The sequence below is a fragment of the Gallinula chloropus genome (assembly GCF_964237585.1).
Source record: "Gallinula chloropus genome assembly, chromosome: 2".
Classification (NCBI taxonomy): Eukaryota; Metazoa; Chordata; class Aves; order Gruiformes; family Rallidae; genus Gallinula; species Gallinula chloropus.
The window spans coordinates 47,002,524-47,016,265 of record NC_140086.1 but is presented as its reverse complement, the minus strand read 5'-3'; the positions used below and the strand labels follow the sequence as shown (position 1 = coordinate 47,016,265).

The window sequence follows — 13,742 nt, the reverse complement described above, 5'->3', positions numbered from 1 at the left end:
CAACAGAGATAAGGCCCTAAAATCAACAGAAAAGGTTCTGTTATGATTTGATTGAACATGAAAAGGAGTGAGTGTTTGGGACAAAACAGCCTAGATGCTGCCAACCCATCCAACAGTACTTTTCTCTTTCACTGCATCCACTCACCAATGCTGGCAAAGCCTTTGAAAGACAAAGCTGTGCTGTGTAGGTACACACACACAGACGTGTCACAGCACAGCCCCCTGTGCCACTTCTCCTGTACAGCAAGTTTTAAGCAGCCCCATCCAACTCCATCAACTTTCAAATCAGTAATCTGCACACGTAAGGCATTGTGGCCACATAGCAGAGGCATTTACAGCAGACAGAACCTGGGCCATTTAAAGGCAGGAGCAGAAGACCTCTGCAGATTGATCTGATGAATCCTCAAGAATGCTTTTCATAGTTGTGAGCTATAGGCTTGTGAATACCTTCCAGGGCTAGAGTCAGACAACACCCAAGGGCCATAGTGTTCCAATCCCCAGACAATGCCTTCAGTGCCTTTCAGTTATCACAGAAACTGTTTAAGATGTGGTCATCACCAGCCCAGGACACGCCTTCCCTGCAGAGGTAAGAGAAGCATTCCTCTTGCCAAGCAGCAGCACAGTGAAGCCTAATTCTGCAACGCGCCCTGTATCTTCCAAACTCAGATCATAAACCAGTATTTTCCAGAGGCTACTAGGGGAGACATTTATCAAGATAAAGATTGCAGTGCTGTCTAAGCCAAAACTAGCAGTAACATTTGACATCAGCTGGAGGCTATGGATGATACACAGTAGCTTCTACAGTAGCAATTTAGTATTAAAGATACAGTATCAGGAACAATATAAAACTGGTTCAGACAGAGAGTTGTTAAGACCTTCCTCTAAGTATCAAGTGTGAATTGTACTTGTACCTGAGGAAAGCAAAAGGACATCAAAGCAATTCCCATCAGCTGTGACAGGTTGTCTTGGACTCTGGTGCAGGCCACTCTCTCAAAACAGGATGGGGCACCACCAGGACAGCAATTCTGATCTGCTCTCCATCCTACAGGCACGTGAAGACCTCTCTTGTTTTAGGAGCCAGAAACACATTAGCCATTTGGCTTTAATTACATGAAAATTCAACTCAATGCTACATTAACCTTTACTCTAAAGAGAAGCAGACTGGAAAGTGTGTTCAAGAGGGAATGGTTGGACTAACAGCTGCCATATATGACTGTTCTTTAACAGCAACAGCAAAAACTGACCCTGCCAGCCATCCCCAGCTGCAACAACCAAGGTAGCAATTTCCCAGCGGGGAAGGGGAGGGGGGAGGGAAATCAATCCATCAGCAGGACTTCAGAACTCAAGTTCTGCTAATGAAATTTCACTTAAATATAAAATACAGCATTTTCCTTCTTTATAAGGCTTTATTGTATTTAGGTTTAATAAGTGTATCAAAACCCATTTCAGCAAGTAACAAAATAAGATTTACTTTACACTCGTATTTATATATATGAGTGATGACTTTGTAGTACTTAAACCCATCATCTCAGGAGAGTTAATATCAGTGTCAACATCCCTTCCTGCTCAACTATTGCAATCAAAATCATCATGCAATCTGCTATATTAAAATTCTGCTAGGGGTTAAAAAAATCATAACTATCCCATTAAAGCCAAAACAAACCTAGAAAGTCATTTTATTTAACTCTTACATTTCATCTCTAAGGGTCATTCTGGTAAGCAGTAAATCTTACTTGACAGAAGGGTAAAGTTGAAGCATGCACCTCCAAAATCTATACAACAATGCAGTGTACAAACATTTGCCCATGAGGACATAAAATTCCCCCTCTAAAATCAAAACCACCTGGCTGAACCCCACATAAACATTCTGCCAACCATTTTAGTTGTGTTTTCTGAAAAAATAGAAACCTCTCACATGCAAACAGAGGGCTGAGCCAGCCAGCTCACACAGCAATAACCACCTTTTGGTAGGACCACGCATGTCCCCAGAAAGGTAATGACTGTGAAGTGCTCCCACCTCCCAGCCTTCCCAGAGCTCGCTGCAGAGCAGATACCCCAGCTAGCTCCAGAGCTAGCAGCAGAACTGTGCCAGGTCAGTACCCAGCCCAGCAAGCCTTCTTAGGCCGCTATGTTAAACTTTACCTCTTCAGTGTGGGGTTCCAGGTCCCAAAAAGAATAAACGCGAGGTGCTGCACAATGCAGCACTGAAAGCACCCTCAGCAATAGCTTATAGATGTCTCTACAGTAGGCCACAGCTGGACAAGTTAATCTTTAGGTGCCTCTAAATGCATGTAGATGTTAGCACCCAGTCACCAGACTGCCACGTTTTGCTAACTGACCCTTCACGTGCTCAGACTCACGTCTCTTTTCCTGTAGGCTAGCCCATCAGACGTGCTCTGGTACTGCAGGTTAGTGCTGACCACTTCCCTGAAGCTCCTTTGGCAGCGTCAGAGCCCACCTCACATTCAGTAAGTGCCCTCACTACAGGGCAGTCTCTGAACTTCTGTGTATTTTCATCTCATTATTGAGAGGCTTATGGCAGAGAACTTTCTGGAGATTGTTTGATAGCAAAACTTATTCTGCCAACTGAACACACACTTTCCCCATATTAACACAAGCCAGGAAGATAAGCAAATTGATACTTTTGCAGTATCTGGGGGGACAGATTTTAATTTTGCTGGTATCTATTTAAGTTTAAGCTATAAATGAATGGAAGCATGAAAAGTCAGGAAATGCTGCTTGGCAGATCTTTGTTAATTTCTTTAAAAATTAAGAACGCAGCTTTACTAAAGATCCCATAAGATCTCATTTTCTTTCATGCCAATAACCGTTTTATTTGCTGTTCTCCTTCTTCTAGGAATCACAGTGAGGATTTTAAAATGCAGCTTTCAGTTAGAAGGAAGTGAAGTGTTTGTCTGGCCACAGCACTGAAAATTATGTGGCCAGGAGGTGTTTAAAAAAGAAAAAAAAAAGAGGATGTTACTAAGCACAAGCACTAGAAACTGTTTATACTAGAAAAGTTAAATTCTGAGAGTGTTAAAGCCATGTATATTACGGCATTGAATGGCATCAAACCACAGCTTTTAAACACATCTTTACAAAAATTAACCTTTGAAAAGTGAACTCCAAAGAAAAACAGTACCTAGCAGGCACCCAGTGTAAGTTTCACCACTGAAACAGGGTGCATCAGTTGCAGGACTGGTGTGATTGAAACAAAACATTTCAGTCAGCTCTCACACACCTCAGCATACCCTCATTGTACCAACATTTCAAGGACCACTGCAAGAGAGCTGTGTAGATTACTCAGTTGACAACTGGCTAGACAGAAGACCAGGTAAAACACTAAGCCCACATCTTTGCTTTGTAGCCATGGCTCTTTCAGTTCACACTTCCCAGCTTTTAGAATTTTTGTACCTACTGCAGTTAAGATAAGCACTTTCCCACTCACACTGTTCTATTCTGCTTGTGATTAAGGATATTAAGCAGCAGGAAACAGTATTAAAAATAATTTCCTAGGAAAGTACAAATAATTTGAAACCATAAAATTAATGTGGATTAGTTGCATCATATCTACTTGGAACAACAGTATTACTACACTATCCAAAAAGGCAGGCTATGACAAAGCACTACTGCGGAGCATTAGTATAAAACCACGGTATTATTGCAAAGTGTCCCTGGCTTTTTTCATAGAAATATTAAAAAATCCCCTCCAGCATGAGTATGCACTGAAGTGTAAAACTCATTCCATCTCTGACTGACTATTTCAAGGCATTTTCAAACTTTCACACTTTTGTCACCCCATTCACTGGTGAGAAGCGCTGGCAATTCGTTACACTCAAATTGAAACCAATTTTTCTATGTAGCTACGTGTTGTGTCAATGTGCTGCCCAATGAAATACACCTATTTAGCAGCTCTGGGAATAAGGCAGTATCACTTGTGCTCTGTGACATTATTAAAAAGTCAGAGACACCGACATCAGAGGCTTAGCTTCACCCTGTCAAATGAAGTGAGCAGTGTAAGTGGTAAGCAATTAATTCTCTTTGAATTTGTATTTCAGGTCAACAATAGCTTTACCTGCATAATGTACAGGGATTTCTATCTTTGGCCCTATGACGTAGTGACCCTCCTCCAGACTGTGAGCTGTAATGGTTGTCCACTGCCGACACGAATGAATCAGAAGATAATCGCTCTCTCGAAGGCCTTCTACAGCTTCTCCTGCAAAACAGATGTGGGTTTTTTAAAAAAAAACTTTTTTTTAAAAAAAATCACACTTATTGCATGAATAATCAGGAGCACTTCACAATAAATATTTTATTCTTACTGGTTTTTATTTTCCAGACATTTTGATAACTAACAACCCAACCAGATTTCAATTCTATGCAGCATTCATTTTTGCAATGTAAGCACTTTACCTTACAAATATAAAGCAAAAGAACTCAGCACAAGAACACAATACCACAGAGACGTAATCCAGATTACACAGCAGTGTCTCTGGGGCTCCCTTTTCAGCTTTCTGCATAAAAACAGTTTTCACCTCTCTATTTATGGTTGCCTATCTCACAAATACCTGACAGGTCTTAATTTTTAAATAAAGGGAAAAAAAGTAAATTTTCATATGTTGAAAGGTCACTATGACACTACTACAGCCACCTGAGGCCAACCTTGTTCATCACTATGAAGTAATTGGGTATCACACTGCAAACAGATTTCAGCTTTGTCATTCTGCCTCTTTGCAAGTCACTGCTTAGTTAGCAATTCTTATGCCTGTAAACTTAATCCTGCCACTTACGGTGAGAAATATATGTATATATATAAAAGAAAACCATTAACACGCAAAGTCCTCTCACAGACAAACTCAATTAGAAGCCCTTCAGAAAACACCCAGCTCATCTTTGTGATGTCTTCTCTTGTTCTGTAGTGTGTGTAACATCCATCCCAAACACAGCCAGAGATCCAGCTCTCCTTTCTTCCCCTATCCCTACCAAATCCTCCACACTTCTGACTAGTACTCTCCCCTCTTCCGCCAGCAGTGGTGCAGCAGTTGCAAGAACCACATTAGGAAGACTACTCCAAGTGCCAGTTATAAGTCTCAAGCATGATACATGAACAAAATGTCATAGAGCAGGGCGTATCATGGCAGGCTGCTCTTCTATCCCCACAGTCCTGCCCAGTACACCTCTGGATTAAACACACAGAAAACAGCCTTTCTCAAGGTGTCTTTAAAGCAGCCACGTGAACTTTCAGGAACAGTAGATACTAAACATGGGCCAAGAGTAATGAGGCTTTAAATTTCATTCTCTCCCACCAGTCCTCTGCAGTTACAGCCAAAAATAAAGCTGGTAGTTTAGCCCTGGAATCAAGTTTGGACAAAACCCATCCCCTTCAGCTACTACAACAAACTGCACTTTTTCTTCACTGTCCTCTGATAATCTTAAAAGTCAGTGGAAGAACAAGGCTTCCCTCAGCCATGGACAGCAGGCATTTCCCCTGTTCAGTCTCTGCAGAGGACAGATCCTTCCCATTTTGAGCTTCTCCCCTCCACGCCAGGCAATCTTTTCACCGTAGGCAACAGCTACTACACACCCCATTCCTGCCCGATTTCATGCTCCCATTCTATCAGAAAGCACCCTCCTACATGATTCAAAATACAGCAACTGGTGTGTGGGAGAACTGGTAGATTTTTAGGTCAGAAGAGACCATTAAAAACATCTGCTCCAACACTCTCTGGCCACAGGATTCTGCTTGTTTCCTCCAGAAACTTCGATTTAGCTGAACAAGGGTGAGACCCCTCCCAAACTGCAGAGACCAAGAGATGGACTTGGGCCTGCTGTCCTATTAAACCTCTAAAATAGTGGATGGACCTTTAACTTAAAGCTGTGGATAAACTGTTGTTATGGGGATATATGAGGGGGATGGGGTGGGAAAGATAGATACTCTGCTCCTTAGTACCAGTTATTCTTTCTCCTATGAAGGTACCATTCCCAGATTTCCTTCTTTTTCGCAGCACAGAAAGTAGCTTCCAGGTAAGCAGGACGTTTCAAGAACTGATTTCCAAGTGCTCCTTGGACCGTGTTGCTTGGCAGCCCAGGCAGGCAGCCAGGCTGCAGAATGCCAGTTCCTGCTCCTAGTAATCAACACCCCTCTACTCACAGCGTGCTGTGAGCAGGGACCTCAGAAAGCCTGCAGAAGAGTGGCAAAACTGCCAGGCAGCACCAGAGAAGTCTTTGGTCCCATCCGTATCTTGAAGGAAGTTCAGGTATATTTGCTAGAGGAGTCATACACATGCTAAATTTTACCAAATCATTTGACCTTGAGAATCTTCTGTTTTCTGCTCACAGGGCACCTCCTAATAGGTAGAAAAATTCTCTTCAGCTTGCTGCAACAGAGGTTTACAAATTCAGGGGAAATAATACTAACAATAACAATAATAATAATTTGTTTGAATTTGAATGAGTTATTTGAAACTCATGTTTCAGTTCAGAGACTTAAAATAATGTTTCCTATAATCCATGGCAACAAGTAATTACTCCATCCTACAAGAAAATAAAACCAATCACACCTAAGGGAAGAACTAGTATTTTCCTGGTTTCACTGACAGCTGTAAACAAATTTCAAAGGCGATACAAGGCATCTCTGGTATGCATTTCTCCTGCCTTACAACCCATGGGTATCATTTCAGAACTTTACCCAAAGGAAGGCTGGATTGTACATCCAGGATTACAGGGAAATAATTACAGTATGGGTCACCCTTGAAGAGTCTGAGAAAGAAATTCTCAGGAAAATAAAGACACCCATTATGAAAAAGTGCTTCAGTCATGGCTCACATGCCACGATCTGTTTAGGTGGTTACTGCACAAAAACTGGGTGGGACAGGTGAGTGTAAAGAGAGATTAGTAAGGCCTAAGAGTGACTACATAGTAATTACGTCTGCAGCTGGAAGTAGCTGTACTTTTTTAAACAGAACCTTGGAAACCACAATTCCTGTTACCCCAATTATTTGCTCCAAACGATTACATAGGAAACGAATTTCATGTTTTGCTACAGGAAACTGAGCAGAGAAGGTAGAGCAGATGCAGTGGGGAGTTCACAGTCCTCCCAGCTCCCTCACAACAGGCAGGTCTGTCCTCACCAAGCCCTGATCTTTCCTAACCATGGGCTAGACAAATTCCTGGCATTGCTTTACAGGAAGAGGTTCTTTGTCACCAAAGGGATTTACTGGACTCACAAAAACACCAGGCTAATAATGGCCTCCATGGTATGGAGGAAGAGGCAATTGTGACTGAGGACAACAGAACATGGGAATACATACTTTCTTTTCTGTCTCCCCCATAAGACGTGCTCACTGCCTTTAAAGTGGTTTCCTCCTGGAGAGGAGGACCTTTTACGCAGGATACACCTCTGACCCTCACTATGTGACTCAGCTCCCAGCCCAAGCACAGCCCAGACTTAGCCCTTAACACTCTTCTCAGCCAACTGGACCTTGCAAAACAGCCACACATACCCAGTCCAATTTTCCCCCCTGCCTCAGTAACACAAGTTATGCAAGCCTTCCATTAATCATGTTTTAACTATGTGGGAGAGAACTCGGCAGCCTTCATATCCACCAACCCTGCAACCTGGTTGTCACCTATTCAGCATACTCCTACACTGCTGCTTACACAAAATCAGATGCCATGAGAAAACAGAGAACACAGGCCACGCATCTTTAGTAACAGTTTTGTCTCTTATGATCAAATATGGATTAGCTCTATCTCCTCGCCCTCTCCTCCCCACCCCACATGCCTGCAATATAAATTAAACCACTACAAAGAATCTACAAGCAAATACTTGTGCAGTTTTCCCCCTCAAACAGAAGCCAGAGAAGCAAAGAACTATCACATGCAATTCCCCACCCTTCCCCAAGTTGCCTACCTCTTTCCAAAATATGAGTCAAGTTTATGCATAACAATGCCCGAGTCTAAGAAACCCACGATTTGTTAACAGCACCCAAACCCTAAATAAGCTGTCAACACCCATCCTTGCCCAACAATAAAAGCCTTACACCTCTTAACTGAAAAAGTTAGCTGGTATGTTTCTACACAAGTGGTCCTCCTATAAGCACTCTGACCATGACCAGTATTTGGGCTGCTTCACCAAGCATTGCCAAACAGCACTGCAACACCTCTTCATGTGTGCACTGCAGATGAGATGGGAGCTGGACTCGATGATCCTTATGGGTCCCTTCCAGCTCAGTATGTTATAGTCTACGATCCATTCCCATACAATTCCTAAAGCCTACAAATAACTGCAAAGTCCATTGCTGTTGAAGGGCAATTGCAGAGGGAACGCTGGCCACAAAAGGAAAGTTGTTCACATGATGATACAGTTAAAAAAAAAGTAATTGCTTAAGACTCCCATGCTTATTAAACACCACCTACATTAAATGCCAATACTTCTTTAATAATTCTTTCCAGTTCCAAAACTGGATCATCCACATTTAGCAAAGTCTTGGCTCTGTCACTGCAAACACGCCAATCTCAAATTAACAGTTAACTGTAGCAAGGCCGAGAGCGCGATACCTTGATCTACAAGTTGGGAGATGAATTTCTGCCTTCACCAGCAGTTTTTAAGAACCAGGTGAGAAAGCAGGATCTGAGTTTATATATGGCAGTGCTACTGTACAGAAGGAAGCTCATTTATCTTGTGGCAAGCACTGACCTCCCTGCAGGTTGTTGCCACGACTCGCTTTCTGAAGACACACACACTTTCATTTAGCTTCGCATTTCACAATGTCCAAACGTCTGGGGTAAAGTCTCAGGAGCAGAACTGAAGATCGCCCCAGTTTTGAAGGGTCTGAGCACTCCCACCTCCTCTTTGCTTCCATCTGGCTCAAAAGTTAGAGCCTGGCCCATTGCAGTCCATAAAAGAAAACTCACACAGGTTCCACAGATTTTGGGTTGCCAAAGACAGCAATGACTTTTCAACACCAACCACTAAAGAAAAATCATGACACAAATGAAATAAAAACAACAAACAAACAACTTTTAAGATTCTCCTCCTTGTATTGGGAAACTAACGCTCAAGTCACTGCAAAATGTGCAGACCAACATGACTCATTCACTCACAGAAACTACGCTGCTAAAAATAAGCAGGGATCTACAGGAATATAAACGCTTTATAATGCCACACACTCTGTTGTCTTGGCGAAGGAGTTTACATCGCTGCCTTGAAGCATAAGCTTTGCGTCTGGAGACATTAAAATAGTAGGTAACTAGCAATTCAGAGAAAGAGAAGTTGCATGCAAGGTTCCAGCAGTGTAACAGATACGACTTACACCAGATGAACTAGATACCATCTCTCCCTGCCAGGAAGATGTTACGGAGACATTCCTCTCCTCTCATTCATCAGAGAAGACTGTAAAGCGAGCTTAACGCTGTCCCCTGCACATCAGTTCAAGCTTCAAGAATGCAGAACTCACTCTTCCTGGAACAAAAAGGCTTACAGAAAAGCGCTCAGAGCTCACAAGAAACTTAAGATGACTTTTGTGAAAGAGCTGGTGAAGAAGATGCCTGTGAAACCCCAGGGAAAACTCAAGACTCTGGGCCCTGGGTTTTCAATAAGCCTGAACACCAACTTCATGCAGGTAACAGATGCCATACAGCTAGGTGCATCACCCAGCCTGCCTTGGTCAGTTAAGTAGGTGGCGAGTTTAATTTTTCCAACTAACATTCCACAATCATGTAACATCATTACGTAGGAAAATCTCAGCAATGTCATAAATCATTTCAGTGGGTGCAGAGCCAGGTACATACAATACTACACAAATGAGTGACTTCAGCTTTATCCCCACTCACGCTTACATTAACAGCTCGTAGGAACGTAGGGTTAATTTGTAGAACAGCAAAAAGAAGGAGCTGTCTGGTCAGGTGAGTATGTCCACTGTGAAATACTACAAAGAACTGTCAGCACGAGGCTTGTGTTACAAGGGAAGGTTTATTTTACAACTGGAAGCTAAGAGAAAACAGAACTATTAGAAACCAGAAAAAAGAAAGATGTGAGATTCTTATTTATCACGCTATGACCATGCTAAGAAGACTGCCTTTTGCAGTACCTGCTTCACCAGACGATCAGCCTCACCAGGCTTCCCCTGGCTGAGGACCAAGGAAGCCATGCATTACAATATATCTTAGCATTATCCTACAGCATCATGAAAAACAAAGCATAGCCCCAGCCAGCAAGAAATCAAGTTATAATCTATCTTTAAAAACACCAACATACACAAAACCCAACCAAACAAAAAACCCCAGCATGATGAACTTAATGGCTCTGTACTACAAGATGTTTCAGGTCAGAGGGAGGTCACACTGCTTGCATAAATACAAATGCCAGCGCTGCTTTTCCACTCCAAAAAGAAGGAACATACAACACCGTACACCAGTCAACTAATAAAAGCTGTCTGGTTTCTGGAAAGGCCAGCTTGTGTTTCTGAAAACATCTGCTAGACACATAGCTCCCACAGAGGTAACATCTTAACTCAGTTTCAACTTACTGGAAGACTCACAGCAGGTAAAAGCTGAAGTCAAGGCCTCCTCTCAGCACAAAAGCTAAGGGTTCACCAGCTAAAAATGGGGAGCGCAGAACCTACCACTGATAAGGCAGTACACCTGAAGGGACTGCACACAGGTATCATGGTTCAGCCCCATGGTTCAGCAGCTGAGCACCATGGAGCCATTCATGAACTCCTCCTCCCCCTCAACCAGATTTCTGAAGGAAAAACAAAAAGCAAAACTCATGGATTGGGACCAAGCAAACAGACAGCTGTCCAGTTTATCCTCCATCTCCAAGCCAGCTATGCCTAAAGCCCACCTGTACCTTTTTGGGTCCTTGAAACACCCTCTCCTGAGGTAGGCTATGCCCAGGATGCACGGAGCCTCTGATCCAGTCACAATGGCATGCTTGTCCCAGTCAGGCTTACTCTGGATCCAGTTGGCTGTTGGCATCCCCCTGTCACTCCAGAAATCAGATGGCTTCTGCCCCTTCATGGCTTGTCGGCATTAGGGTACACTGTACCAGTGCCATCAGAGCCTTGAACTCTTGTGGGTCTGACATGCCAGGTCATCAGATCCACACAGTTCAATAAAACCGGTTGTCCCCATCCTCCACCTGGCTGGAGGCAGAGCCCCTCAAATCCTGTTCATCATACTTGTTACTCACTTCTAAAAATGACTTAGAAGTACTCTCAAGAGGTTCGTAAGTATGATCAGGCCTTCCACTTGATCTGGGGGACTGCCTGCTGAAAACTGGAGTGGCATTTTTCCTAAAAGAATCCCCTCTTCTGATTGTTTTGCTTCACAGCTCTGATACTTGTGCCTCTAGGGTCAAGCTAGGTTTCCCATCCCACTTCCTGATGTCCTCCCCATGGTCACACAGGTAAGCCCACTGGGTGCTTTGTGGTGTATAGCTTCCTTCTTGGGCTGAGAAACACTTACTCCTAATAGCTGAGATACTGGTCTGTACAGATGAGGAGCTGGAAAAATTCCCTTCATATTGCTGGACCTTTGGGGACAGTTTCTCCACAGCCAAGATGAGGAAAAGAGTCTTTGCACTGCTGGAACCAGCCACCCACTTCCTCCACTGCTGGGGGCTCCTCATCTTTCCAATGAACTGGCATACAATGGTAGTGAAACTCTGTACAAACTTCCACCATATGAGACAGGTATATTGGACTTCATGAGGATTGGTGGGTAACTGTGTGTTGTCCAGACCATGATAAATCGTTTCCTGCACAGCTAATTCACTCAGGTACTGGATCTCTCTTTCCATAGCAGTCCACCTGGCTAGCTGACATCGAACACCTAAGCAGTATGATCTAGTTAAAGGTGCCCCTGCTTACTGCAGGGGGGTTGTACTAGATGACCTTTAAGGATCCCTTCCAACTTAACACATACTTTGATTCTTCACTGAATGGGCACCTTTCCCTCATACCTGACAGAAGTTGCCTCCAGAGGCTGAGGGTTTGTGACTTTTTTCCCCACTTGCCTTGTCAGTTCCCCCTTCCCTAGACAGGGATGCCAGCTGCTTGGCTTCCCTACCCTCTAATTCCAAACTACTGTCCCCATTATCCCAGCATCAGAGCAGCCAGGTAACATTACTGTGCTTGCCTGGATGGTGGCTGAAATATGTTCGCATATCTCATGGATCACTCAGAGACTGGGATTGGGAAGTTACCGCTACTTCTGCCTCTTCCTCCTGTTCTTGTGACGGTCCCAGTTCGTCGTCATCCCTTACTAAACTGATTTTTTTGAGGTATTTCTTCTTCTGTAGGAGGGCAAGTGGGTTGTTTTTCTTTTCAGCTGCACTGCATGTTACCAGGACTGGATTAGCCAAAGAATCATCAGTCTGCTTTCCCTCTCTTCCCCCTGAGGATATTTCCTACCATCAAGCAGGTTTTGGTAGATGCTGGCCAGGCCCTAGCACAGTGAGTTGTGCCTCTCTGGCACAGCCACAGCATTTCAAGTGCTCTACCACTTCATAAGGGTCTTGTAGTTGTACAGGTGTGAAGCTCCAAACCACTGGGGATGAGAAGGTCTCTAGACACCTGCACTATTCTCCCACTCCTGACTCTCCAGCTTTGAGGCAGGTCTCTGGGTGGTATTTTTAAAACAATTTTTTGAAACCCAAAACAAGACCTGAAACACGTTCAGGAGACATTAGCTATAGAAGCATGCTGACTTGAACATCACAAATATATATGCAAGACTTCCAAAAGCTGTTGTAACCCACCTGAAGGAAAAAGGGGAGGTGAAAGACTGGCAGAAAGTATCCCCTCCCATCTTCCCATAGAATGGGTGTGATTATTAATAAATTCCAAGAGATGTCATCTGAGGTATGGGCATGACAGCAATGCCACATACAAATACCAACTTAACCTCATGACCAGTGATGTTACCATACCATAAGCTGACATTACACAGTACAGCAAAATGAGAGCCCTGACCCCTCTCCCAGACGTGATAAGCACCACCACAGGAATACATACAGCAAGTAAGGATTTACATGGCACAACTGTGTGAAGAAACAAAACACCATTGTGACCAGCAACTATTTAACTAAGGTAATAAACGTGCATAACAACCTTGTTTTAACACACTCAGGTCAGATAAGTCGTTATCTCAACCCTTCTAGCCCCATGTTGGGCACCAAACAAGACTGTCATGGTTCAGCCCCAGCCAGCAGCTGAACACCATGCATGCAGCATCTCACTCACCCCTCTACCCCACAGCGAGATGGGGAGAAAAATCAGAAGAAAAATATAAAACTTGTGGGTTGGGATAAGGACAGTTTACTGGGACAGCAAAGGAAAAGGCATATAACAGCTATACTAGTAAAAGAATATAGAAAACACATGATACACAAAGCTCAATGCTCAGCCTGCCCCCGAGCAGCAATTCTTCCTGTCTCTTACACACTGAACAGGACACCACATGGTACTGAATATCCCTTTGGCTAGTTTGGGTCAACCATCCTGGTCATGTCCCCTCCCAGCTTCTTGTGAAAATTAAGTCTGCCCCAGTGGAAAACCAGGGCACCACCTCTGGAACACCCAGCTGTACGCAGCGAGCACCTACTATCAGTAGTGTGCAGGCACTGTGCACACTAACTTCAGCCCCCGTGGCAGTGAGCATCTGCGAGCATCACAGTACCTGCAAGCCTTTCCCAGGCAGGCTTTGTGGTATTGCTGGGTGTTAAAACACCACATTCT

General features: G+C 43.7%; 1 protein-coding gene across 1 annotated transcript in view; it reads right to left on the bottom strand.

Annotated features, from left to right (window-relative positions):
• GAREM1 (GRB2 associated regulator of MAPK1 subtype 1) overlaps nt 1–13,742 on the bottom strand; it is a gene marked incomplete at both ends in the record, with an annotated part of 105,146 nt that overhangs the window by 74,667 nt on the left and 16,737 nt on the right. Inside the window, 1 exon segment of the mRNA XM_084280187.1 lies at nt 4,076–4,216. Coding sequence (XP_084136313.1) covers nt 4,076–4,216 — 141 coding nt within the window.